This window comes from Mustela erminea, chromosome 12, assembly GCF_009829155.1.
Source record: "Mustela erminea isolate mMusErm1 chromosome 12, mMusErm1.Pri, whole genome shotgun sequence".
Lineage (NCBI taxonomy): Eukaryota > Metazoa > Chordata > Mammalia > Carnivora > Mustelidae > Mustela > Mustela erminea.
In genome coordinates, this window is record NC_045625.1 from 2989482 (window position 1) to 3017197 (window position 27716).

A 27716-nucleotide genomic window follows, 5' to 3' on the forward strand; every position below is an offset into this window, starting at 1 on the left:
CCGCGCCCCCTCCCCTCGCGGGCGGCGGTGACATCACGGCCACGGCGGGAGGGGCGGCGCCCCGCGCGCATCACTTCCTCGGCGCCTCCCGCGGGCGGGCGGACAGACCGACGGAGGGACGGACTGACGGTGGACGGTGGGCGGCGGACAGCGGACGGGGACAGGCGCAGGGCGGCGCGCGAGCGGGGTGGGGGGGGCCTGCGCCCCCGGTCCTCGGCGACCCCAGCCCCATGGCCGGTCCGGCCCCGCCCGCCGCCGAAGAGCTGCCCGGCCCGGCCCGGCGCCTCTACTCCAGGTAGGCTGGGCAGACCGGTGGGGGCCTGCGGGGACGAGCGGGGACGCGCGCGGGGACGGGCGGGACGCGCGGGACCGGCGGCAGGAGGCGGGAGGCCCGGAACAAAGGCTGCGGTGGGCGCGCAACGTGGCGGAGACGCGCCCTCCCTGCGGGCTGGCGGCGGTGGAGGCGCGGGGGAGGAGGGGTGCAGGGGTGGGGGCGCCCGCGGGGGCGGGGACTGGGGAGGACGGGGTCCTGGGGTAGGGGGCACCCGGGGTGAAGGAGGAGATGCAGAGGAAGGAGACACCTGGTGGGGGAGGTGCCCGCAAGGGTGGGGGGCGTGGGGGGGAGGACATGCAGGGATGGGGGGCACTGAGGGTGGGGGCCGCAGGCCTCCCAGGGCTGTTCGGTCGCCAGAATTAGCCAGTGGTCAGGATGGTCGGTTGGCTGGGGTGGGCTGCTGCTTGCTGGACCGCCCCCCACCCCCTGCCCTGGGACAGTGGGAGGGAGACCCTCAGCTTCCCAGCTGCGCTCCTGACAGCTGGGCAGCCTGGCCCAGCAGGTGTGTGGAGGGGGCCCGCCAGGAGCTCCCTCCCAAGCCCAGCACCACCTCCCCACAACTGCGGTTTGGGTTCTCTGGAGGCAGCATGGCTGAAGGAACCCGGCTTTGTCCCCACGGCCCCACTATGAATCTGTGTTCAGGGGACCACAGGCTGGAATCCAGGCTGCAGAGCCAGCCAGCCGGGTGGGGTGTGTGTCTGCCTGAGAAGGCTCCAGCCTCCGGGCCCCTGCATGGAGGCCGGCGGCCCGCGCTTTCTGAGCTGACACCTGCGGGCGTGCCTGCCTGCTGACCCCGGGCCAGGGCGTCCTGCACGGCAATGCCAGGTGCCCGAGCACGTGGGCACCAGGTCCTCCCAGGGGGATGGACTCTGCCAGGGATGCCGGGGGCCCAGTACAGTCGGCACAAGTGCCAGGCAGGGGCTGGACTGGCTGCCTCCAGGGCGCCTGACGGGTCCCCAGCTTGGACTTGGACGGACACCATCATTCCTAGGACCTGGCGGCCTCCCCAGATGCTGGGCCTTCAAGGGGCCCAGCCTTGCCCAAGAGGATTCTCCAGCCCCAGCTGGCCAGTGCGTCAGCAGCAAACGCCTGTTTTACGCGCCCCCCCTCCTCGGCACCCCCCCCCCCCAAAGTGCAGAATGAGGCCCTGGTGGTGAGTGAAAAGGTCTGCCGCTCCTCCCACCTTGGTCCCTGTGCCACTGGTCAGACACAGCCGCCATTGTGTGGTCCCAGGATTGAGTGCTGAGCCCCCCGGCCTGGCTTCTGGGCCCCATGTAGGGGGAGGGGTGTGCGGGTGGGTTTCCTGGCAGCTGATACTGGAGGCCCGCCCTAGAGGTTCCCCTGCACAGCTGAGCCTGGGGTCCCTTTCGTGCTGGTCCACATCCACAGTCTCGACTTGGCAGTAGGGAGTGTGGGCCGGTGCTGGGGCCCAGTAGTAACACGCCAGGCAGGACACTGATGGGGGAGCCGTCCTTGGCAGGGACAGAGCTAAGAGGGGACGCTGGCAGAGGCCCTGAGCCCGGCCATCCTTGCCAGCCGAGAGCTGAGTTGAGCTCGAAGGGGCGAGCCGAGCACAGACTTGGGGTGCGCTGCCGCAAGCCCTCCTGCGGGCCTGCGCGGACACCCCTCACAGGGGTGTTTGGGTGGCCACAGCCAGCAGGGTGGGTCCCGCTCGGTGCCGGCTTTCAGAGGCCGGCAGGCAGGGACGGGAGTCGGGAGCGTGTGTGGGAGCATCCTGGACGGGTGGGGGCTGTTAGCTGGAGAGGAGAGAGGCGCTTCCTCTGGGAGGGGGGAAGGCATCAGGAGGTCGCCCACCCCCTGGCCAGGAAGCCCACCTATGGCAGGGCAGCGGAGGGGCCCTGAGCGGCCGTTTGGTTTAACCACTCTGCAGACAGTCGTTCGGGGGCACCTCTGGGGGAACCTCCCCCAGCAGCTCCTTTCCCATGCCAAATTCCTGCCTGGTGATATGGGGTCTGGGGGACTTGGGCTCGGAATGCACACAGAGAGGGGTGTGAGTGTGCCCGTGGGCCCAAGGAGTCCCCAGATGGGGCCCTGGGGAGGGGCCGGTGCTGGGGAGGCAGAGGCTCCTTCCTGGAGCAGGGGTTGGGGAGGGAGGGGCCGACAGGGCCTGGGAGAGGAGGGTTCAAGGGAGGGGCAGGTGGCCAGGAGGTCCCTGAAAGTGGGGAGGCCCTGGGGGAGTGGTGAGCACCCCCACCGTCGGGTGCCCTGTCAGACGTGGGTCCCAAGCATAAGGTGGCCAGACAGAGCCATACTCAGGAGTGGGACGGCCTCCTGCCGCTTACCCGTCCCCACCGTGGCTCTTTCCACCGTATCCCAGGCACCAGCCGTGGCACGGCATCTGCAGGCTAACAGCCTGGCCCCAGGGCTCACTAGAAACGCAACCCCCAGCGCTTTCCCAAGCTAGGTGACGCACATGTTCTCCACCAGCAATTCCTGTTCCCACCACGCTCCCTGCCCTGTGCTGTCCCGAAAGCTCCATGTGGAAGGGAGTCAGGATGGCTTTGCTTTTGGGGGCAGCGGGATGGGGTGAGCAGGGGCCCTGGCACATCAGCTTGATGGCCCGGACTGGGGCAGACATCCCTGGAGGGGGAGGACAGTGACTGGCTTAGCAGAGGACGGAGGGAAGACGGACACAGCCCCCAGGGAGCCCTGTGCGGTGGGAGCTGGGGGCCTGGCGTGGAGACCGGCCGTGGTGTCTGCCCCCGAGGACCCCGCAGAGGCTGGCGGGGCAGGTGGGTGAGGGCAGGAGCCTGATGGAGAGCAGAGCAGTTTGGTCCAAGTGAGGCTGGGCTGATGGCTTCTGCGGGCTGCTGTCTTGGATGCCACAGCGGGGCTGGAAGGGCGTGGGCGCCATGTGGCCAAAGAGTAAGGGTGGCCACCGGGGAGTCCATGACCATCTTATTAACCGGTCAGCCTGCTGGCGGGCGGCAGGAGCTAGGCAGACGGTGTCCTTCCTCCCGGCCACTGTGGTCCGGCCTCTGGGCACGCCGGCCTGGTGGGCCCTTGCAAGGAGGGGCGACGCATCCCAGGTGGGAAGGCCGTCCCTCCCAGGGAAGGGAGAGGCCGCCGGGGAGCTGAGGCCCCGGCCCTGGGGAGCTCTGCAAACTCTCGTCAGCCCAGCCCGGAGCTGCAGGGGCTCTTGTGCCCCGAAAGTGGGTCTCCTGATAGCCTGTGCGGTGGACAGGCCCCGGGCAGTCCTGCCGCAGGGAGGACGTGAGGCTAGAGGGCAGGAAGGTCGGCTCCACAAACTGGTGCTGGAGTGGGCGGCCCAGTGCGGCTGCAGACCGGTCCCTCACTTGGGTCAGCGGGCACATGCCAGGCGACGGGGCAAACACCCACAGGCCTGCAGAGGTGGTGTTGGGGCAGAGGCTCTGGAATCTTCTTCCTGAGCAGGGATGTGGGCCTGGCCAGCCTGGTGGGTCTCAGGCAAGACAGGGGAGGATAGCCTGTCTTCAGGCCGGCCCTGGGAGGCAGAGTGGGGGGCCTGGGGTTGATCTGAGGGTTCGGAGCTCTAATTCGTTAATAGGAGCTGGGTGAAAACGCGGTGACCCAGGCCCGCCCTGTACCTGTCAGCTGAGTGGTCCTGGGGGGGTGGATGGGGGTATTGGCAGAAGCCTTAGCGTGTGGGGCTACTCGGTCGGGACACTGGGAAGCAGGACCCGGTGTGGCCGGCAGCCTGGGACCAGATCCCCCATCCCTGTCCTCACCTGCCCCGGGCCCTCCGGAGACTCGGCCTCACCAGACCCCACCGCCCAGTGAACAGGGCCCCCAGGGCCGGTGCTGGCCGTGAGATCCTGCACCTGGGCTGGTCTTTGCCCTGGGCCTCCCACCCTCCCTCGTGTTCTCGGTTTCGCCGTGTGCTCTGACTCCAGGTAGTTTCGGGGTCAGAGGGAACCCCAGAGCGGCACCCCCTTCCTGTTCCCGTGGTCCAGAGCTGCACAGCCTTGGAGGCCTCTACCACCCCCATGCCCGTTGCTGAGCTGGGCAAGTGGCCTGGCAGAGAAAGCCTCTCCCCCGCCTGGGCCCTGCCCTGCTTGCTGACGGTGCTGATCCCCAGCTCTGAGCTGCCCTGATCCCTTGATCCCCCTCAGTCCCCGGGAGGCCCTGGACAGCCTGCCCGAGGACCCGGGGTCTCCTGGAACTTGGGACGCCAGAGCCTTTGGCCCACCGCTCTGGAGTGGGTGGAGGCAGGGGGACCACGAGGCCGGGGCATCCCCGGGACTGGCAGCCAAGGTGCGCCGGGAGCTGGTGGGCCAGGAGGGAGGCCTGGAGCCCCGCCATGCCGGCCGCCTCTGCCGAGGGCCAGCCTGTGGCCCTGAGCCTGGCAGAGAAGGCCGTGTGCAAGGTGGTGTACGGTGCCCCGCGGCCCCGCCCCCTGCTGCTGCCCGTGGGCCTGGAGCTGTGGCTCTACGTGCAGAAGATGCGTAACCTGCGGAGGAAGAGGTGTGCTGGGTGGTGACGGGGGCAGGGGGGTGGGTGCTGGAGGTCAAGGGGCCGTGGGGGGCTCTTGGGCTCAGTAGAGGGGGTGGGGCTCCTGGCCCGGACTCCCTGCCTGCGGCCTGTCCAGGGGGTGTCCTCACGATCCTGGAGCCAGGATTAGACTGTCCTGTCTGGGACTCAGAGTGGCCATGCCCAACACCCCTCCGTGGACCCCCCACCTCCTGCTTCTTTGGGCCCCAGGCCCTCCCCGCACCAAGGCAGGCCCAGGGGTTGGGGGCAGCCGCCCCCCCTCTCCTCACTACCGACCTGGTCAGAGCCAACAGGGTGAGCTCGGTCCGGACACGGCAGCGTCACAGCCCCGAGGCTGCTACATCCCTGGGAGGAGAGGTTGGCCCACGGCGTCCCATGGCCTGGTGCCCAGCTGGGTGAGGCCTGCCAGGCCTAGATTAAGGAGCCCCACGCGTGGCAGTGGTTCCGGGGGAGGCCGCTGGGGGGCTCCTGCAGTGCGGCATCTGGATGGACCTTCCCAGAGCGGGCGGGTATGAGGCCAAAGCTCTGACCCCCGGCTCTCGGAGGGGCCCCCCAGGCTCAGCTCGAACCTGGCGCGGGCAGGGCGGTGCCAGGTCCCAGAGCCCAGCCCTCCCGGGAGGAGTGGCCCCGATGCTGGGGGTTCGAGGCTGGGCAAGCAGTTCTGTGAAGGTGGGGGCTTCCCAGCAGAGAGCTCTGAGCCCATGGGGTGTGGGGTGCTGGGCTCAGCATCTCGGGGCTCCACAGGTGCGCCCTGCCTCTTGGTAAGCGGTGCTGTTGGAAACGCTGGACGTGCACGTTTTCCTGTCAATGTAGAGGTGAAGTGGGCCGGGCGCCACGGTTTGTATCGAAGGGGGTTTGGTCAAACGGTGGAGAAGCACTGCCGTAGGCAGATTTGTTGGTTGGTTGAGGGGGGGCGTGTGCTTCCCCCCAGTAACTGCTGACCACTGCGCAACCCAACAAAGCTGAGGGGCAGGTGCCCTGGGCCATGTGGGCCGTTTGGTGTGGACATTTTCAGTTACCTGTAGGCTTTCCATGGACCCGGACCCGGGATGTCGGGGTTGGCCCTCAGCCGTGCGGAACATGCCCCCCACTTTTGCAGGGCTGCATGTACGGTCACCTGCCAGGGTGCCCTCCAGCTTGGGGCCCCACTCTCCCACCCAAGGGCAGGGCCATGGGCCAGGCCTTGAGCCGGGAACCCACAGGACCAGCCAGAAGAGGACGGAGGAGGAAACCAAGGCTCTGAGTGGTGATGTGGCCTGCCCAGGACCCCACAGCTAGGAGGGCCCGAGCCAGGGCCGGCCTGACTGAGTGGCCCCACACATGAGGCTCCCGTGATAGGTGGTCTAAGACCCAGGGACCACAGGACCTAGGCTAGCAGCTGGGGGGCCCAGACCCCCACCTTAGGGGCCGAGCAGGGCCCTGCTTCTCTGAAGCCCCCGCCCAAAGGTCAGGGGAGGAGGGTCTGGCGCAGCCTCCGGCTAGGGCCTGGGTTGTCACGAGGAACTCTGGACCCTTGGGGTCAGGCTGGCTTCATGGGCCAGGAACCTGGAACAGTTTCCAGGGGTTGGGTTCATCCTAAGCGTGGTCCTGTCCTGTCCTCCCCTGGTAGAGCCACGAGGTGGGGGAGCCGCTGTCCATCAAGGCAGTCGTGGCCGTGGGGCAGCTGAGCGCTCCTCGGCTCCCAGGGCTGGCTGACCCTTGGCTCCGATGCGGCCATGCCTCCCCCAAGGATGGGAGGTGAGAACAGATGATGCCTGAGCCCGCAGCCCCCCATGGAGACCTTGGAGGTTCGGGGCGTACTCTAGGATGAGGGGGGGTCAGGTTCTGCCCGTGTGGCCTTGGCCAGCTCTCCAAACCTCTCTGAGCCTCGGTTGTCCTTGGTGACGCTCAGGGCCCATCCCAGGCTGCCGAGGCCACCCTGGAGGAGGGGTGGCCCTCACCCAGGCGCCTGAGACTTCTTGGGAGGCTGTGTTTGGAGCTTGGCCGCCATGGCCTGAGGCCTTGCTGTGGTCACAGACTCACGCCTTTGGCCGGAGCCCCTGAGCCCTAGTAGTGGTGGGGGGGCAGTGAGACGCCCTCGGTGAGGTGCACAGGTATGCCAGGTGGGAGACGGGCGTGCCAACGGCCCTGGCACCTGCTCCCGGGCACAGCGCGCACATGTGCAGTGTGGGTCCCGCTGTCGGAGGGCCTCTTGGTCCTCGCGACGACAGGGTGGAAGCCCGCGTCCCCGGCAGGGCCGCGTGAGAGGCAGGCTGTGACTTTCCTCCCCTCCGCCCAGGATGGAGGCCTCGTGCCTGGAGCTCGCCCTGGAGGGGGAGCGTCTCTGCAAGGCGGGGGACTTCAAGGCAGGCGCGGCGTTCTTTGAGGCGGCGGTGCAGGTGGGCACGGAGGACCTGAAGACGCTGAGTGCCATCTACAGCCAGCTGGGCAACGCCTACTTCTACCTGAAGGAGTACTCCCGGGCCCTGGAGTACCACCGGCACGACCTGCTGCTGGCGCGGTGAGCGCGGGCGCCCGCCTCGGGGGCTCGGGGACCTGGGGACCGGGACCAGCCTGTCCATCGGCCCGTGGGCGTGGCTGGGGCCTGCTGTCCCGAGTGTGTCCGCGCTTGTGAGCCTGCCTCCGGGACTGTGTGTGTGTCCGCTGGGGGTGGGGGGCGACCGCCTGTGCTCCCGCAGGTCCCCACCCTCCCTCAGCCCCCCCGGCCTTGGCTCGAGCTGCTCTCCTCCCCGAACACCCCCCTGCTTGTCTCCCGCCCGGGGCCCCTCCTTCGCACGTGCAGTCAGCCGCGGGGGCCCCTGAGAGGGAGTGGAGCTCGCCGGGGCTCCCGCCAGTCATGCCCGCGGGCCCTTCCCCGGCCAGCGGGCCCTAGGTGTCCTCCGCACCCCGCCGGCTCGTTGAAAGTTACTCACACTGCCAGGTGCCCCCTTGTCCCCGGCTCTCCCGGTCTCCATCCGGCGCCCCCCAGGCCCTGACAGCTGCAGGCTGGGCCCCGCAGAGAAGTGACCCCCAGCTGGACTCCCCATCCTGGGGGCTGCCCGAGGGGGCCTCGCCCGCCAGCACAGGACCCCTGCCCAGCATTGCCCCAGTCGGCTCAGGGCCGGTCCTGCCAGGCCAGCCCCACCCCTGCCCGGCGTCCCTGCGGGACTCAGCGTCTGGAGCCCTCAGCCTGGCTGCTCACTCCCCACTGCCCTCCAGGACCATCGGGGACCGCATGGGGGAGGCCAAGGCCAGTGGGAACCTGGGCAACACCCTGAAGGTCCTGGGCCGCTTTGACGAGGCCGTCGTCTGCTGCCAGAGGCACCTGGACATCGCCCAAGAGCAGGGGGACAAGGTCAGTCAGTGGCTCCCTGGGGGGCCGGCACCCCCGACCTGTGGCCCCACGCTGGCCCCCGTGGGAGGAGGATGGGAGGGTAGCCTGGCCCTGCCCAAGCTAGAGGCCCCGGCCCCCCAACATCCACGTCGGCTCTTCCTCTCACCGACCTCCCTGCTCTGGGCTCCAGAGGGAGACGTGGCCGCGCGGCAGCAGGGGATGGGGAAGCTGTGGGGCCAGCCCGGTGCGGACGCTTGACTGTCCTGCTCCGTGACCTCCCTCTGTGACCCTGGGAGATCAGCATGGATAAGGAAATAGGGTGACTCACCCCAAGTCGCAGCTCAAGGGGGCCAGGCCTGGCTGGGAGGCCCTTCCTCTCCCTGGGCAGCAGAGACCAGAGGGGTGCCCGTTACCAGGCATGACCCCCCAGCCCTTCTTGGGGCTCCGGCCCTACCTTAGCGTCTGGATGTGGTGATCGTCCCCCTCCGGGTCCTTGCCTCAGGGGATATATGGACCGGGGACAGTGGGCTCCTCGGGGGCCCGGTCTACAGAGGTCCCCCAACCTCGGTGCCACCCTCAGGTTGGGGAGGCGAGGGCGCTGTACAACATCGGCAACGTGTACCATGCCAAGGGCAAGCAGCTGTCCTGGACCGCCGCGCAGGACCCCGGGCACCTGCCGCCGGACGTCCGGGAGCCGCTGCGCAGAGCCTCCGAGTTCTATGAGTGAGTGGGGTGGGCGGGGGCGCCCGCAGAGCCGGCGGGCCGCGGGGTGTCCACGCTTTCCCTCGCGCTTCCTGACGCCCCGCTGCTGGTCACGGGGCGTGGCAGTGCCCCTATCTGACCCCATCGGCTCTCCACAGACCCCTGCATGGCGATGGCCCGGTCAGCTCTCCTTCCCCACCCCCGCCGCACCTGCGCTCAGGGTCTGGTGGGGCTCCACCCCAGCCCCCGGTATCTCCCCACGCGCCAGTCATCCACGGCGGTGCGGAGAAGCCACGTGTGGCATTTAGAAAACATCTGGCTGCAGGAAGGCCGGGGCGTGGGGCTGAGCGTCTGTGCATGCGAGACGCCTGGGGCAGACGAGCCCCGACTCGGCCTCAGAGCTCACACGGCGCCCGCTGGGGTGCGCCCCTGGGAGGAGCCAAGCGGAGGCTGCCTGCTCATCGCCCTCTAGCCTGGTCGGGGGGCGGGTGTCACGGGGCCCCTGCTTCCCATGCACTGAGAGGGACGTGGCTCAGACAGACGCGACCCCCAGGAGGAATCTGTCCCTGGTGAAGGAGCTGGGCGACCGGGCGGCCCAGGGCAGGGCCTATGGCAACCTAGGCAACACCCACTACCTACTGGGGAGCTTCATGGAGGCCACGGCCTTCCACAAGGAGGTGAGTGCACCGCGGGGCTCCCCCAGCCGCCTGGCTTCGCTGGCTCCCAGTGCAGGGACCTGGGCGGACCCCTCTGCACGCGCAGACATTGGCCTGGCCGCCCTGGGCGGGTAGGCTGTGTCTGCTGTCTGCCTCGGGTCCCAGGGCTGCTGTGTGACCACCCGGGCCTCGGGTCTGTGTCCTCAGCGCCTGGCCATTGCTAAGGAATTTGGAGACAAGGCGGCCGAGAGGAGGGCCTACAGCAACCTGGGGAACGCCCACATCTTCCTGGGGCGCTTTGACGTGGCTGCTGAGTACTACAAGTAGGCAGGCCTGCCCGCCCGCCCCCACCTGCCCAGCCCAGCCAGGGGGAGGGGGGCCACCTGGACACCAGCCCAAGGTCAGAGGTGAGCCTGACCTCCCAGCCTTCCCAGGGGCCAGGTGGGGGGTTCTGGGCCCACCCAGAAGGGTGGCCTGGCAAAGCCCTCGTCCGGGGGCTGCCAGGGACGGGAAGAATGACCTTCACTCGGTAAGTGCTGGCGGAGGCCACCGTGTGCTGGGGACGCAGCCGGCCGTGGCGAGGGCCTCCTGGCGCCGGCTGTCGGAGGAACCCCGGAGCTGCCTTTGCCCCTGACGACGCCCCTAGGGCGCAGGTGTGGTCCGTCTCATAGGGACTCATAGGGTAAAGACCATGGGGGCTCCTGGGCATCCCTGGCTTGTGCTGGGAGGCTCTACAAGCCTGGCCTGAGTCGCAGAGGCCGGGTCACCAGCCCCAGGTCCCGTGCCGAGCCCTGACATCCCAAGTAAGGACCCCGAGCTGGGATGTGCTGTCCCTAGTCCTCTCTGGAGTCCTCTGTGGGACCCTGGGGCTGAGGGCTCTGAGCAGATGGACTGCATCCCTATTGCCTGTCCACCCCGCAGATGGGGGCCCCCCAGCAAAGGGGGCTGCTAGAAACCCTCCTCCCTGGGGCTGACCCCTGTGCCCTCCTCAGGAAGACGCTGCAGCTCTCGAGGCAGCTCAAGGACCAGGCAGTGGAGGCGCAGGCCTGCTACAGCCTGGGCAACACATACACGCTGCTGCAGGACTACGAGCGCGCGGCCGAGTACCACCTCCGGCACCTGCTCATCGCCCAGGAGCTGGCCGACAGGTGTGCGGGGCGGGGACTGGGGGGCTGTGGGGACGCTGGGGGCGGGGCCGGCCCCTGGGGATTCTGGCCGGTCCTCATGGGCTAAGCCACAAGCTGCTTCCAGCGAGGCCCTGGCCTGCTGCTGACCGCCAGGCGACTCTAAGCAATGCCTGGCCTCAGCCTCCCTCCGTCACGGGCCCCACCATGCACCAAGTGGGACTCGGTGAGACCCGGTGGGCGCTGGGCCAACTGCTGTGGCAACACTGGGGGCGGGCTGGTTGGGGGTGGGCCCTCATCACCACGTCCGTCCGTGGCCCTTGAGCACCCCGTGTCTCCGAGGAGACACAGGAGTCTGAACACATGGGCAGGTGTGGGCGGCGGCCGGGGCAGGGGCCTCCGAGCCGTGGGCTGTGTGCCTCTTGCGGGGAGGAGAGGGCTGCTGGCTGGCTGCCCTGTCTGGGGGCTCCAAGTGGCCAGCTCTTGCTCCTGGGGGGACGACGTTTTGGAACCAGATGGTGACGGCTATGGATCGTTAAGTGCACGGAGCCCCTGGGCTGGCCCTGAAGGGGTTGCCTTTACCTTGTGTGATTTTTCACCTTAATTGAAAGATTAATGACTTGGGGAGTGCCCCTGTCCCTGTTCTCAAGGATGGAGGGAGCCATGGGGGTGAGAGCCTGATTGGCCTGTAGGGGGCCAGTGAGGCCCAGCAGGCCACGGGCTGTACCTGTGACCTGTTTCCCACCCTGGCAGAGTGGGCGAGGGCCGGGCGTGCTGGAGTTTGGGGAATGCCTACGTGTCCATGGGGAGCCCCGCACAGGCCTTGACTTTTGCCAAGAAACACCTGGAGATCTCCCAGGAGGTGAGCCCGGCCTGTCCTGCCTCCCCTGCCACCTGTCCCCCACGGCTGCCTTCGCTGGCCTCAGAGGCCCCCCAGTGCCCAGTCCACCTGGGACCAGGCTCCTCTGTGTGCCCTGGCTCCTGGCTGGACATTCCTCCATCCCTCCCGGGCTGTCGTGTGCTGGGCGAGCCTTCAGAGGCCGGTGGGTGCTTATCTCTGCAGTCAGGGCGTCGGGGGAGGGGAGCAGGGGGCCTGTGTTCCACCCCTAGAGTGTCATCATTCCCTGTGGGCCCACCCACGCCCGAGTCCTATGTCCCCGATGGGACCTGGCCAGGCCAAGGTGGAAATGACCTGCCACAGGCAGCCCAGGGGAACAAAGTCATGGCCGCCCCCCAGCTCTTCCCCCGGGAACCCCCAGCTGTTCACCCTTCTGGGGATGGGAGGCAGGGTCTTCGAGGGACCCTGGTCAGGTCGTCCCAGGTGGCCTCTGGCTTCCTGGTGCCTAGCCTGCCCCCTTCTCTTGGTTCCATCCTCCTCGGCCCCAGTGACACGGCCACATCCCCCTAGCACACACCCAGTGCCCACCCAGACCCATCACAGCCCCATGCCTGCTATTGGCAAGACCCATAGGAGCCCCAGTGGTGGGGAACAGGGAAGCTTGGGTCAGGAGAGCCCATCCCAGCAAGGCCGGCCCCAGTGGCCCCAGGGCTCCACTCAAGGTCTGGCCATCGCCCACTCACCGTGTTCGGGCTTGTCCTCGGGCAGTGTACTCTCCCCTATGCAGCAGGGCCATCCTCTGCTCTGACCTGGGACCCTAGAGGGGGCCTGAGGGGCCCAAGTGGTGCATGGGAAGCTCTGGGACTAAGAAAGGTGGGGTCTGGGGCAGGCCACCTGCCCTTGAAGGGCGCTCTGGCAGGAGTGCCCCACATGGCACAGGGCTGGCTGCCCGAGGCCTGGGCATTCCTGGGGTATGGAGGTGCTGCTTGGAGCCCACATGGCCCCCCGTTACCCAGGGCCAAAACCCCCAGACTCCATCCCTGAGGTACAGTGAGGCATGGTTCCCTTGGAGGCTCAGGGCTCAGCGACGGTCTGCCAGAGCCACCCGCTCACCTGCGCACTAACTGGGCCCCGCTCGGCTGCAGGTTGGGGACCGCAGCGGGGAGCTCACAGCCCGCATGAACGTGGCGCAGCTCCAGCTGCTGCTGGGCCGGATGCCCAGTCCCGCGGCCACCGAGAAGCCAGACCTGGCTGGTTACGAGGCCCAAGGTGAGTTCCCAGACAGGGTGGGCAGGGGTCTGGTAGGAGGCCCCCCGGGGTGCGTGGGGCATGGGTGCAGTTGACCCGAAGGTCAGCGGGAGAATTTTGGACAGAGCTGCCCAGTGAGGGTGGTCCGCCCCAGCCGCGGGAGTGTCTGCACGGGCACCCCTTCTTGGTCCTGCTCTGGAGCACCCAGATGGGGGGCAGGGGGTCCAGGGTCCAGGGTGCTCAGGGCACAGACAGACGGTTCTATTTCCCCGGGTCAGGCCAAGAATTGGGAGATTGGAAAGTATGGGGTAGAAAGGCATTCAGGGGCAGGGACAGCGTGGACAAAAGTGTGGCCTGAACATGAGGCCTTCAGGCCAGTGCTTTGTTGTCTGCGGCAGTGAGGGCCTGGACTCACCCTGAGCGCCCCTGGCTCATCACCTGGTGACGCCGTGGGGATGGGGAAGACGAGGAGAGGGCCACTCGCCACCCCTGTCTCGGTGATCCTCCTGCTCCGGGCTGAGGGCTGGGCCCCGGGGGCGGGAAGCGGAGGCTGCGTCAGCCAGAGAGGCTCAGGGTGCTAAGCCCAGGGTGGGCCAAGGCAGCTGTAATGACCTCATTCACGGGCTGCGGGTCCCCCCACACAGGTCCACATCGTTAGGCACACGGGCACGTGGGGACAGAATGTTCCTTGCAAAGCAGAAAATGGATAAAAAGTGTGGGGCCGGGGGGAGGGAGGCGCTCCCTGAACTGGCTTCCCAGGGGGCAGTAGGTGGGTGTGGGGCAGGGAGCTAGCTGCCCCCTCCCTGCCTGCACGGACCCCAACCTATGGTTCTTTGAGTTTTGACCCCAATCCCTTCATGGCCGTGTTCCCCAGGGGTGCCTGCCCGCCCTGCGCCAGCCTCCAGAGCCCGTCAGGCCTGCTGAGGAGGAGGCTGAGGAAGAGGCTGTGGGCTGTGTGGAGGGGCTGCAGGGTTTCCATGCCTAATGCTGGGAGTTTCTGAGCTTGCCCTGTCCTGGGAAACGGGGCACATGTCACTCCCACTCGGGTGAGGACAGGAGTAGAGGCGCAAAGCCTTCTGGGACCCCCAACCACCCTCGTTTTGGAGTGCTGTGGCTGAAGGGGGTGGGGTGGAGGAGGGCTCCCCCTTCGTCCCCGTCCTGCCCCAGGATGCATAGGACGGTAGCGACCCTTTGGGTGGGGTTTTCCTGAAGGTGGGCAGCTCTGCTTGGAGCCCCTGGCCCTGCGAGGCCCCCGCCGAGGAAGCCAGCAGCAAGGGGGGGCGAGGCTGGGCTGCGTTTCTGGAAAGGCGCCCCCGGGGGCGTGGCTAGTCTAGGTTGTGGGGCTCTTGTCCCCTTCTGCGAGCTGAGGAAAGGCGGGGCGCATCACGGGCGAAGGGCTGGGCTGTGCTGGGAACAAGGCAGCTTCTGTCCTCCCCAGGCCGGCTCTGCTGCCCTGCCCCGTGCCCAGACCCTTCCCAGCCAGGGCCTCTGGAAGCCCCCTTCCCGCCCGCTGCCAGGGCTGGCAGGGGCCGCTCTCCAGAGCAGCCCGCTCAGGCCATGGAGGCAGGTGTGGGGGCCCCGGGCATCTCTGGGGGCCTTCAGACCCTGCAGTGCAGCTTCTGGGGGCGGGCAGGCCCCCGGAGTCTGGGCAGCTCTGAAGGAGAACCCCTGTTCAGGTGAGCCTGGCAGGGGCTGGTCCCTGTGGAGGGGGCACGCGGGACACTCCTGCAGGGGCCGGATCACTCCCTCATGGACTCCGTGCACGCGCACAGAGCGTGGGTGGGGGCCTGGCCCAGTTTCCAGAAGGGTGCCTGGAAACGGACCCTCCCGGCTAGGGATGGTGCCCTTGTGTGTACATCGTGTCAGTCCTTGGGGGGGGGGGGGTGACGCGGAAGGGGGCCAGGGGAGATCAGGGAGGGGGCTTACCCGCCCCACATTCTGGAACCCTGAGAGGATGTGAAGAGAGGCCACGGCGGGCAGGGCCGCGGCAGGCAGGGCCGCGGTGGGCGGGTGGCGGACTCGAGCTTTTCTTTACTGTTGCGAGAAAAACAAGAGTCCTTTATGCTTTGCGGCTGGAGGACCCAGAGCCTGGCGCGGGGCGTAGCTCAGTCTGTGGGTTGATCGTAGGTCCCAGCCTTGCAGCCGCCATCCCAGCAGAGACCCCAGAACAAGTCTGGGTGGGCACAGGCTCCTCCCAGCCGGCCGCAGGGGCCTGGGCCTGGGCCTGGGTCCGGTGTCCTGCCGGGCCGTGAGCCTGCCCTTTCCGGCGAGGGCGTGTCAGATGCAGGTTCCAATGCACCCGCCGTGGACGTGGCAGCCCGATCAGTTCATGAGAGGGTGGGGCCGGCCCTGAGCCCTGGGGAGCTGGACCCAGTGGTCTTGTGTCTCACAGGGAATGGGCCGTCCATGGACCCTGTGTTTGGCCACCATAGTGGGCTGGGATGTGCAGCGAATGTCTGAGCCACAGCTGTGGCTGCAGGCCCTGGCTCCGCCCCGTCCTGGCTGGCGGACCCCGTCATTGGACCCAGCTGTGCCCCACTGTCCCCGCCTGGGAACTGGGCCCACTGTTGTCCTGGGGCAGGGATGAGAGCTCTCCCTGGGGCGGGCTGAAGATGCACACTTAGCAGGTGGCCTGTCCCCGTTCACGAGCCAGGCACCCACGACACACGGCCGAAGACTTCGAGGCCGCGGGGGTCCTAGCTGTCCTCATGTCTGTCCCTTTCCTGGCTGCTCCACGCTTGACCTTCTGGAGCTTGCCAAATGGACCTGACCTCTCACGTCCTGACCCTGGCTCTGCGTCTCCAGGCCCTGTGACCACGGCTGGCCATCTCTTTCTTGAGCCCCCGTATCCAGGGTCTTGGGAGGGCAGCGGGTGGGACGGGCCCCACGTAATGAACACCCGGAAACACAGGCTGCGCATCAGGGAGCAAGCCTGCCCAGGCGACCAGGGGTGACAATGTGTGGCAGGCAGTAGTGGACAGATAACGCGCAGCAGGTGTTTGGGAAGAAGGAGCAGCGTGAGGCTGAGTATGAGTGCGCATGGCCTTGTGGGGGCCGCCGCCTCCGTCAGCTTGGGAGCGGATCGGAACACCGCAGACCGGGAGGCTTGAAGGCCTAGATGTTTACTTCTGATGGTTCTGCTGCCGCTGGGGACTGGAGGTGCGAGAGCAGGGAGCCAGGACAGTGGGGTCTGGAGGTAGAGGGGGCTCTGTGTTTTCTCACAGGGGCACCCACCCCAACACCCGCAGGGCCTCAGCTCAACCCTGATCACCTCTCAGGGTCCTGCTTCCTGTCATCACGGTGCAGGGGCGGTTTGGGTCTTCAGTATGGAATGTGGGGGACACAAACATGTCGTCCATAGCAGTGACATCTGATCAAAGACTTAGAAGGGGAGGAGGGAGTGAGCCGGAACTTAAATGGAGAATAGCTGTGCAAAGGCCCTGGGGCCTGGGTAAGCCTGGCTGGGAGGAGCAATGAGGGGGAGGGGGCCCCTGCAGGGTGAACAGAGGAAGCAGATCGAACACGCCCTGCAGGCATCTCTCTGGCTCCCCAGCGTGGACAGGGTCCAAGAGCAGGGAGGCAGACCCCAGTAAGGGTGAGGAGGGCTCAGATTCTGGATCTGTTTTGAAGGTGGAGCTGCTGGGATTTTGGAAGAGACTGAAGGCAGGGAGAAGCTGGGGGGACACAGCCACGCAGTTAGAAAGCAGGATTGCCCGTGTCGATGGGACAAGCTGCACGTGGGAGGGGCAGGTCGGGGCTGCGCGCAGCACGAGACTGGTAGGGCAGAAATGACGCCGGCGCTGGTCAGACGCAGGCAGGAGTGGGGTGGTGCTCAGGGAAGCTTCCAGACCTCACCCTCTGGCTGGGTGGAATGGGACGCGTGCCAGTGCTGGTGTGGCCGCACGCCCCAGTGAGGGCAGCCTGCGCTCCCGACAGAGGGTGCATTTAGCCAGGCTCAGAGGGCCACGAGGGGACCCGCCCTGGAGCCGGACACAAGCCGTGTCTCAGAGCGGCAATTCAGCCTCCACCGCGGCCTGTGCCTGACCGTCCAGCCAGGCAGGGCCCAGCACACAGGGTGGAGACCTTGAATCGGGCCCTGGGGTATCAGGGAGCAGAGAAGACAGGGGCCACCAGCCCGCCCATGGCGGGAGATGGAACCAGGTTGTCGCTGGCTATGGTGAGTAACGGGCTATGCACAGAGGCCTGCCCATCCCAACGGGCCACTCAGCTGTGGGTGACTCCCAGAACGGAGGTGCCCCTCCATTACTGCCATGGCTGGTCGCGACCCCCAGGCACCGGCTGGTGCAGGATGGATTCCAGTGTTTCTTCAGAGCCGTCTGCCTAGTCCGGGGTGGGGGTGGACGGGTTGGGGTGGGTGCCCTTATGAGGAAACACACAGAGGGGACGCCCCCTCTGGGCCTGCTCTAGCTCCTTCGGCCACACAACGTGGGGTCGACACCTGGGCGCTGCCTGCTGGCCAGGGGCTGCGTGCAGGGGGCAGAGGCAGGCTTGGCCCTGACGGCAGCAGCTAAAGGCACGGGGGAGGGGCCGCGGACAGCCCCACGTCCTGGGCCCAGATAGCTGCAGGCCACCGTCTCCTGGTCAGGCTGCTGCAGCTGTCCCCTCCCCGGCCTGCTGGGACAGCAGTCCCCAACGCCCTCCTCCGAGAGTCACTGCTTTTTCACCCAAGGCCTCTGGAGTGTGGGGGACAGGGTGTGGCTTCTTCAGAACCCCGAGGCCAGGACAGGGAGAAGGGCTGGACACCTATTCCGCTTTTAGGAAGCCCTGGGCGTTTGGTTGGGCTGATCTGAATGACCTCTTGAGCCGGCCCCTCTTGCTCTGGGGACCGTGTCTCAGGCAGCGCGTGTGGGCCCAGGGTGGGGTCGGCCTGCGCTGTCCGCCACGGGTGTTCGCGTGGAGCTCCGTGCCGTGCTGGGGTAGCTACGGAGGGCAGGCCGTCCTCGAGATGCAGCCTGCGGGTGTCCACAACACGCCAGCCGCAGTCAGACGCTTCCCCGGGGCTCCCTCCGCACCGCCGGCGACAGGCCTGCAGGCCCAGTCTGCCAGGGGCACCGAGCCCGAGGGCAGGCTGTGGGTCCAAGGTCCGGTGCTGCCAAGACAGGACCCTGGAGCGTCCGCCACACCGCAGGCCTTGCTCACTCTACGCATAGCACTTCCTTGCCTCGCACAACCCCACCCTTGAACAGGGGCCCCCAGCGGGTGCCCAGCCTGTGTGTGGAGCTAGAGGGGTGTTCAGCTCCTGGGAGGACCTGGGCTGCGCGTGTGCGTGTAGGTTGAGGAGTGAACAGATTAGGGTCCGAGGCCCCATCTGCACGGAGTTCGGTGGGGGAGGCCCCGGGCATGGCAGGAGCTCAGACACAGGACCTGTGGGGAGCACCGGGGCCAGACCCCGCCCAGGCCCTAGGGAGTCTGCCCCACCCCACTCCCAACTGCTTGTCCGTTGGGGGTGCAAGGTCATGCGGACACTGTGTCTGCTTTTGCAAGGGACCGTGAGGTGGACATTCCCCCGCCAGTCCCCAGGGTGCAGGCTGACACCCTGACCTTCCCCAGAGAACCCGGTGGCCTGGGCCAGCCCACCTCTCGGCCCCCAGTCAGTGCCAGGCTGACCGGGCCTGCTGTCTTCCAGGTGCCAGGCCCAAGAGGACACAGAGGCTGAGTGCAGAGACCTGGGGCCTGCTGAGGCTCCCCCTGGAGCGGGTGAGTGGGGCTCGGGGTGGGCGGCTGGGGCCCTGGGGCCAGAGGGGCAGCCCCTGGCCGTGAGCAGCTGAGCGCGGAGAGCAGGTCCCCCTGAGGCTGGCCCAGTACTTGCTGAGCCGCCTCCATCCTCCACCCCAGTCTGTGTCGCATCCCCGCAACCGGAGACCAGGGTGCCCTCCGCAGCCTGAGACGCAAGCCCAACCACTGGCCCCCGGAGAGGCCCCTGCAAGGCCCTGTCCCCGCCCCCTTCATCCCAGGGTCCCACCAGCCGTGTGCCCCGGGGGACAAGCCCCAGTCCTTACCCACTGTAGACCCCAAGCCCCCACCCAGCCACAGTCCCCAGTGTCCTGGGAGGCTCCCACTCCTGGGTGCTCCCCGCCGTTCCAGCTGGAGCAGCTAGGCCTTGGCAAGCCCCCAAGCGACTGGACACAGGGCAGGGTAGGGCTCTGGGCCCACTTTGTACCTGCCAGAAGTGGGCACTGTGTCGTCCTGGGGGAGCGAGCTAGCCTTTTTGAGCCTCTGGTTCCTCCAGCGTGGACGGGGTTCAGTGTGGGGGTCTGTTGGGGAGCAAGGCGCGTGGCTGCCGTGATCACTCGCTGCTCAGTATGGGGTCAGCTGCCTCGCCTGCAGCTCCTCCAGCGCCCTGCCCTCCCTCTCCGCACCCCCAGGCCCTCTCTCCCTCCCCTCTCCGACCCCTGAGAGCTTAGGTGCAAGTCTGGGAGACAGGGCTGCTGCTCTCCCTTCTTGGGGTCCCGTGCCGGGGAGCATGGGTTTGGGATTGCTGACGGCCCCCGCCCATGCCTGGCCTTCCTCCCCCTCCCCAGGAGCAGAATGGAGACAGCCACCAGGTGGGGGAGTGGCGGGGGCCAGGCAGGGACGTGCTCCCTCTCCCCATGAGGAGCAGGAAATACCAGGAAGGGCTGGAGGCTGCCGAGAGGCCCCGAGAGGGCGGCCACTCCCCGCTGGACAGCGCAGACGTCCGGGTGCAGGTCCCCCGCACGGTAGGCGACCTCTTCTTGGGTGCCGTCCTGTGCTGCAGACCTGGGCTGGGCCAGGCACCCACCCCCCACCCGCCGGGGGCAGAGGCCACGGCCCTGGAACGCCCCCAGGCCCGAGCGCGGGGCACTCGGTGCACGGACAGCACTCCATCTGTTGTGTCCTGGCCTCGGCTGGGCCCAGGCCGTAGAGAAACTGGACTGGAGGCCTCGTGTTTGGGGGTCTGTAGGACGGCCTTGCGGGGACCGCAGGCCCTCGGGCCGGCCAGCAGCCCTGTCTGGGTACACAGCGTCGGGAGCCGGAGGCGGACGGATGGTGGGTGAGGGAGCGATGGGCTGGCAGTCAGATGCAGAGCGGTGGGGGCAGAGGGCCAGGGACCTCCCGCTCCTGGCGGGTATCCGTGAGACGGGGCTAGCCCATCTGGGCTCACGGAAGCCGGTCAGGGTTTGGGAGGCCCCGCCGAGCCAGGTTCAGAGGTCAGCCTAGAACACCACCCCTCACCACCAGGCATGCAGAACACCTGGGTCCAAATGCTTGGGAATTAGTCTGAAAACAGTTTCCTTTGAGGGCTTAATCAGCACCTGCCCCGACACTGAGGAGCGTGGGCGCCGCGCTGGGTATTCTTAGCCCCGGAGGCTGCTCTGTGCCCGTCTTTCCCTTGTGCCCGGGAGGGCCTCTGCCAACCCCGTGTGACCCCGGCACTGCCCTCCAGCCTGCCGGCCAGGGTCTGTGTCCGTGGAGGGAGGAGGAGGGGCGCCGCTGAGGCCCCGGCAGAGTGGGGCTGCCACCCACACCGTGCGTTTGGGGCCCCCAGCCCTCAGTGCGGGGGCCTTGCCACCATCACACGGGGCTTTGGGGGCCCCGGGAACTCCTCCTGGGGCAGGACGTGGGATCAGGACTGCGCCGGTCCCGAGTGTCACGGTCCCTCCAGAAAGTGTCTGGCAGGGGAGGACCCCCAGGCACCAGGGAGCCACAGCAGGCTTTGAACAGGAAGGCCTTTCTCCATGGTAACCTGGCCCTAGCTGCGTCCCTGTTGCTGCCATCCGGGGGAGGGGGTGCCTTCCACCAAACATGGATAGTAGCCAACGTTCAGGCTTGCCATGTGTAATCCGTTTACAGCAGCCCTAAGAAGGAAAACTGATGCACAGGGCAGCCGAGGGAGGTGGCCTGAGGGCACCCAGCTAGGAATGGTGGAGCTGGGGTTCCAAGGCCGTGGTCAGCTCCTGGAACCCCAGCTCTGCTCCTCAGAGACCTGGCGGGCTCTGGGCTGTGGGGACACCTTTGCAGGAGATGCCAGTGGTGGAGAGCCCCAGCTGGAGGCCTGGACCCCAGTGGCCGCCTGATTCCCCTGTCCCGAAGACACTGGCCCGGCTCCCCACCGTCAGAACTGGGGGCGGGCCCTCCTTCCAGGGCTCTGAGCTCCCTGTAGGTGCAGAGCAGAGAGGGCCCTGGGGGCTCTGCGTCCCCTTCCTGTCCTCCCCTCCTGCCAGGGCTCCTACCCAGTTCCCCCCAGTGCCCCAGGGTCGGCTGGCACTGGGCCCTGGGCCAGCGCGAGGAGGACTGTCCTGGGGGCCAGCCAGAGGCCGAGGCTCATCAGACCGCCCGGTGCAGGGAAGGGACCGCCTGGCGGGTGGCAGGGGCGGGGAGGGCGCTGGGGGGGGGTGGAGCCCCTGGGGCTGCTGCACAGGGAGCGGCCACACAGCCCGTGCCCGTGGGAAGGGCCAGCATCCTTCTGGCTCCTCATGCGGCCATGGCAGACCCGGCTCCGGCCTCAGGAGTCAGGGCTGAAAAAAGAGACAACTTCTGGGCTGACCCAGCTTGGAAGGAAGCCGGACCCCCGTCAGCGGCCCCTGTCCATGGGAACGCTGCTTCCCAGACGGGTTCCATCCCCCTCACCCCTCGGCCTGACCGCCCGTGGGCCAGAGCAGGAGCCCTCTGTGCTGGAAATAGTCTGAGTGTTTACAGAGCGTATGCGTGTGCGTCTGTGCCTCGTGTGTGAGTGTGCGCCCGCGGGAATGAGTGAGCGCAGGCAGGGGGGCCCTCCGGGGCGGGGACAGTGCTCCCCTGGGGCCTATTTAAGCACTGAACCTACGGGGGCAGCACAGACGCCACATGGCCCAGGCTGGGGACAGCACATAGTGCACAGCCCGGTCACGCCGCTGGAGGGGAGCTGCGGTGCTAGCGTAAGTGTCGGGTCCCCGGCGCGGGAGGCTCAGGGAGCACTAGGGGCCCTGTGACGCTGGAGGGGGGTTGCAGAGCAGAGCTGTTGTCCTGGGGTTGATGCTGTTGGGGTGAGCTCAGCACCTCTGCACCCGGCCAAGGCAGGGGTGCGGGGAGCCAGCAAGTCCCAGGCCAGAAGTCCAGCAGGACCCAGGGAGCCTGAGTCAGGGGCCCATGGAAAGGGCACAGCGTGTCCTGTGGGGACCCAGGGTGGCAAACCACGTGAGCAGGGCCTCTCTGTTGTCCAGAGCCTCATCCCTACACACCCCCAAATGACGGAGGCCCTAACCCTTCCCAGGGTCCCACACAGCTCTGCTCTGGGGCCCTCTCTGCCCAGCCCCAGCTACAGGGGTGATGGGCCAGGGGAAGCCTCTGGTAAACAGTACCTAGCTCAGCCCCGGGAGGCTGGAGTGCTGAGGTCCCAGATGTCTAGAGAAGAGGGGCCCTGCGGCTACACCTTTTCTGGGAGAGGTTGGCTCCCTTCACCTGACCCACAGTCCACCTGCGGTCCCCAGCAATAGGGGGGTGCGGCATGTACCCCCATACCTGGCTGACCCCAGGGCCCCAAGCAGCCTGTAAACAGCCCTGTAGGGAGGCACCTACACGACCCCCACCCGTGCAGAGCTGATGCTTGGCCCTGACCAGTCCGCCAAGAGCAGCACCCCCGGGCCCCCACCCCGGCCCAGGCCCCTGTGCACTCTGTGCCAGCTTTCGGTTCGCTCCGGGCTCTTTGGGGTTTTGGGCCAGGATGCAGGACAGCAGAGCGCTGAGTCGGAGGCTCCTCAAACACCCTCAGCCTTGGGTCTGGGCCCACGCTGGTGGGACAGGGGAGGGGCCGCTGTCCTCCCACATGGGCCACAGGCACGGCTCCCCTGTAGGCTGTGTCAGGACCACCCACGAGGTTGGCCCTCCCTGGATCCCTCTTGGCTTTGGGGGACCGTACCACCCTGGGGTCCCAGACTGGGCCTGTTTGGGGGATCCCCAACCGAGCTCCCCCCGCCCTGGTACCTGCCTCTGCAGTGGGGTGGGGGGGGGTCGTCAGGAGATCTGGGCTCCAGCCAGCGCTTAGTAGGTGACACTATTGCTATTGTGGTCTCTCCGTGAGCGAGGCTCTGAGCAGGCCCCAGGAGGCCCCCTCAACCAGCCAAGAGGTGGACAGGCCAGGGCTGGGCAGGGGCCACCGGCGTCAGGGGGAGCAGGGGAGGACCCAGTCTGTAGCCAAGGTGGCTCCTGGAAGCCGCCCCCTCCACCAGTCACCCTCGGGGCCCTGAGAGACCACTGCCTCCAGCCTCCCCTCCTATGGATGTGTAAACTGAGGCCCAGAGGGGGACTGGGTTTGCCAGCTGGGACTCAGGCAGGTCCAGTGGCCCGGACTCCGCTCGCCATCCCCCCTCACTCTGAGGACCACCGCCCCCTCCCTGGCCTCATCAGTGGGGCTTGCCCAGACCTTGCAGGTGGCCCCTGGGTCAGCCCTCCCCACCACCTGGGCTGCGCACTGAGGCATCTCCCAGAATCCCTCAGTGTGTCCAGGCTCTGCCCCCCCAGCCACTCAGAGCAGAGCCTGGACACCTCAGCCAGCGTGCAGGGGCCTGGGGGACAGCTGCACCTTCTCTTTAGCCTGAACATCCTGCACCCAGGGTCCTGGCCGCCACACATCTGTCCTCTGGGCCTGCCCACGGGTCTAAGCGCAGAAGGGGTGGGACTGGGGTGGAACACAGGAGCCCTCACCTCCCCCAGCTGTGGCTCCCTGCCTGTGGTGATATGACCTGACACTGCTGGTCCCGGATCCGCTGTCACGGCTGCCGGGGCCCTGGCACAGACAGGCCACTGTGATACGGGAGCTGGGCAGCAGGGCTTCCCGCCGGCCCAGGGTCCCGTCACTCACTCGCTACTGGTTGATTCGTGTGTTCGGCCGCCCCGGCTGGAGCTCGACAAGCATGTGATAGGGTCCCGTGCGGCAGGGGTGGGGGACGTGGGGCACAGGGACGCTGCTGGGAAGCGCTCCAGGAGGGCAAGCGGGGGTTGGTGGTGGGGTGTGGGAGGAGGATGGGCAGGTGGGGCGAGGGTCCTGACCTCATCCCGGGCGGAGCAGCAACCTCAGTGCTGTCTGGGGGCCTGAGGAGCTGGTGACCGGAGCCGGGCCACCGTGGCTGGGCCAGAGCCAATGCTGACTGCATGCCCCCCCCAGAGCATCCCTCGGGCCCCATCCTCCGACGAAGAGTGCTTCTTTGATCTCCTGAGCAAGTTCCAGAGCAGCCGTATGGACGACCAGCGCTGTCCCCTGGAGGAGGGTCAGCCTGGGGCCTCCGAGGCCACAGCTGCCCCCACCCCAGAGGAGAGAGCCGGTGAGTGCCCCCCATGGAGCTCCCCTTGTCCTTGCCACGCTCACTCCCCACCCTCCAGCGCAGTGCCCCCCAGGAGCCCTTGCTCCCGAGGGGTGGGATACCCCGCTGCGAAAGTGCCCCTTGTCACCACCTCATCCCCTGCCTCCCCCAAAAGCTGCGTCCTCCCTGCCCCCTGGGGCATGCCGTGTCGGTGCACCGTGGGCCAGGAGCTGGCGTGGCCAGGAGCAGGTGTGGGAAGCCAGGCTTTCTCCCCAGCACCTAGGAGCCCCCGTGGGTGGGCGTGGGGCCTGTGGCAGGGACAGCCCAGGGCATCTGGGGTCACTGCTGGGAGCCCCGTGTCCCCCAAAGTGTGGAGGGTGGGATGGGGCCCTGGCCTGACCCGGCCCGTGGGGGCCCCCCCTCCCCACCTCGCCCCCACAGCCCAGCCCTCGCTGACGGCCTCCCCGCAGACCGAGGAACTCCTGGACCTCATCGCCAGCTCCCAGAGCCGCCGGCTGGACGACCAACGGGCCAGCGTGGGCAGCCTGCCTGGGCTGCGCGTCACCCACAGCAACCTGGGCCGTCTGCGTGGTGATGGGGATCCACAGGAGCCAGGGGACGACTTCTTCAACATGCTTGTCAAGTGCCAGGTGGGCCTGCGGCTAGGGGACTGGGGGTACCCTCTTCCCCATGCCCGCCCCTGTCTCCCTCCATGCCTGCCCCGTGCCCCCCGTGCCCTCCTCCCCGTGCCCGCCCCCCCGCGCCCCCCCACCCCACGTCCCTCTCCACCTCCAAGCGGCCCCTTCACCTTCGCGCGGGAGGGAGGCTCCTCAAGCCTGTGGTGGGCTCAGGCCGGCTGCACTGCTGTCACCGGGTGCCCACAGGTGCTCCTGGCCCCCCCCGGACACCCTTAGGCTGGCTGTTCCTCATGGGGCAGGAGCTTTGGCTGGGGGGCACCGCTGGGGCGTGGTGCAGCCCCTGGCCCCCCAGGCAGGGCGAGACAGCGGAAGGGTTCAGGGACCTCATGCAAGGCTGCAGGAAAGGCTGCAGCCTGGGGGACGGTGTGGTTTCCAGACGTGCTGTTCGTTCCCACAGAGCAGAGGAAAGCGTGGCCCTGGGCGAGTCCGGAAATCCTCCAAAGTGGCCCCTACAGAGAACCCCCGAGCCCCTGGCCCACACGCCCGCACGCGCCAGCAGCTGCACCGGCTCCCGGCTCTTCTGCTCCAGGCCCTGCGCAGGAGTCCCAGGGCCTCCCCAGTCCTGCCTCAGACCCCTGGCCTGACGGGGCGCCCTGGGGAGCTTCACACCTTGGGCTCGGGGAGCTACAGCCCCCAATCCTGCCCCCGGGGCTCCTGAAGGCATCCCTGTCGGGAGGTCTTGGGTGCAGTAAGGGAAGGCCAGCCGGCAGCCCCGCAGCCCGGCCTGCTCCCCCATGCCTGGCGGTGACTCAGTCCTCCCTCCCTGGGTGGCCTGGGCAGAGGCTCCTCGTTCTTGAGGCCGGGGCTCCCAGCACTGCCCGCAGGGCTGATTTTATCGGTAAATGCAGAGAGAGCCGCTGGCCAAAACCCCCGCGTGGGCCTTGTCCCCGAGACCAAGGACCACTGGGCCCGTGCGCGAGGCCAGGCCCTCCGAGGCGGGGGAGGCCCAAGCTGCCAACCGACGGGTCCGTGTCTGCCCAGTCCTCCAGGATCGATGACCAGCGCTGCCCGCCTCCTGACGTGCTGCCCCGCGGCCCCACCATGCCCGACGAGGACTTCTTCAGCCTCATCCAGAGGGTGCAGGCCAAGCGGATGGACGAGCAGCGGGTGGACCTTGCCGGGAGCCCCGAGCAGGATGGGGGTGGGAGCCCCGAGCCCCGGCAGCAGTGTCAACCCGGGGCCAGCTAAGCCCCTGCAGCCACGGCCAGGCTGGCCCCAGCCCAGCTCTGGGCCTTGGGGCCAGGGGGCTCACTGTCACCTGTGATGCCCACAGCCCCTCGAGAAGCCCATTCCTCCAGAGGCCATGGCTGAGGGCAGGCTCTGCATCCCCTGTGGCCGATGCTGGGCACACGGCCCCCACAGCATCCCTCTCTTGGGGGGGCAGGCTCGGGCCGGGGCTGCCCTGGGTGGGTGGGGCCTGCCTCTGTCCTGGACTGGCTCCCACGTGGGACACGGCCCTTCTGCCCGACCTGCCTGGCCTGGCCTTCTCCCCGCCCCCACCCTGCCCCAGGTCTGGCCTGTAGCTTGCTGGTCCCTAACCCTCCCTGGCCTCTCCCCGCTCTGCCCAGCTCCATCCCTCCGGCCCACCCGGCAAATGTGAAGACTCCACGGCAGCCCCTAAGCCCCCAAAGGCTGCTCGGAAGCCACAGCCACGGGGCCTGCCAGCAACATGGATGCTTCGGTCCTCCCGGGGAGGGTCCCAGGGATGACAGAGCAGACATGCTTGGCCCAGTCCCAGCCCCTGGCCTGCCAGCCCCCCTGCTTGCCTCCTCTGGGCTGGAGGAGGTGGAAGGCCGGCTGGGAAAGCCTGGAGCCCGACGGGACGGTGCAGGCGGGCAGGGGTCCCCACACACTGTCGCTGGGCCCTGGCCCCCAGCCCCAGCTGGCCCCCAGTCCAGAGCAGGCAGGGGCCTTGAGGGAGGTGAGGGGAAGGGTGGGGATAAGCTGTGACACCCTAAACCCTAAGCCCCGAAAGCCCAGGGACGGAGCAGGCCCGGCTGGAATGCCAGCCGGCAGCGAGAGCTGCTCCCTCACCACACCAGGGCCGGGGCAGCTGGCAGATGCCGGGGGTGGGGGGTTCAGCTTGGCTCAACCCTGTGCCTCCAAGTGAGCACCCAGCCCTCATTTGGGAAGATGACATCACTGCCTCCTCCTGTGGGGAGGGTTCGCTTGCACACACCATCAGCCCACGGGATTGGGCAGGAGACGGGCCCTCTGGGGGGCTGCAGCCCTGGCCTGCCACCAGCCCTCTGGCAAGCCCCTGGCCCCGCACCTCAACCCCGTGGCCCCTAGGGTGTGGGGGCTACCTTCTCCCCAGGAGGTGCCTCAGCCGGGCTCCTCAGTCTTTCTCTGAGGCTCTCCAAGCGTGGGGAAGCAGCCAGACCCCCACCCCACAGTACAGCCTGGGGGCCCCAGGCCCACAGCGACCATGCTCTGAAGGGTGTGGGGTCCGACACCAGAACATGGGCTTCTCCCGGGCCGCCCCACATACTTGAATGTACGTGCATATTTATTGCTCACGCGTTGTCTGCCATGCTGTCAGTGGGTCCTTTCCAACCCAAGAGGTACATTTTTTTTGTTTTTCCCAAAAAAATAAAGTCTGCCAAGTGAATTATGTCTGTGTCATAATTAATCCTAAGGATGAGGGGATCTGAGTCCTTTAGGGAGCCCCAGGTGATTGACCTCATCTGGGTAAGCAACCCTGCACTGTGCAAAGGGCCTGGGGCCACCACTGTGCTACAAGCCCACCCCCACAATGGTGCCAGCCAGCCACCTGGTGGCAGGTTTGTTCTGTTCTCCACCCTGGGAGTGGCTGTCTGTGCTAAGTGGACAGAGTCACACAGTGTCCAGGAGCGCTTGCGTCTCCAGTCCTGAGTTCTCAGCAGTAGCAGAGCTGTGGCCCACCCGTCCAAGACCTGCTCGGGGAACAAGGTGCAGAGCACCCATGATGTCACACCCCTGGCACCACGGCCAATGAGTGCAACGGAGCTGTCTGCGAAGATGGGGAGCCCGCTTGGGGAGCACACCCCCAGCAGACACCCCAACCCCCAGCTG

The 27716-nt window shown here is 67.7% G+C and overlaps 1 protein-coding gene across 1 annotated transcript; it reads left to right on the forward strand.

Moving 5' to 3' along the window:
* On the forward strand, positions 1-27273 carry GPSM1 (G protein signaling modulator 1). Its single transcript, XM_032308126.1, is given in 15 exon segments — positions 1-295; positions 7104-7325; positions 8024-8159; positions 8719-8861; positions 9394-9517; positions 9704-9819; positions 10489-10644; positions 11374-11482; positions 12604-12727; positions 18354-18424; positions 19249-19425; positions 23829-23985; positions 24406-24614; positions 25644-25788; positions 25791-27273. Coding segments are annotated over 15 exon segments (2349 nt in total). The 5' UTR covers positions 1-230; the 3' UTR covers positions 26186-27273.
* Positions 27274-27716: the final 443 nt, after the last annotated feature.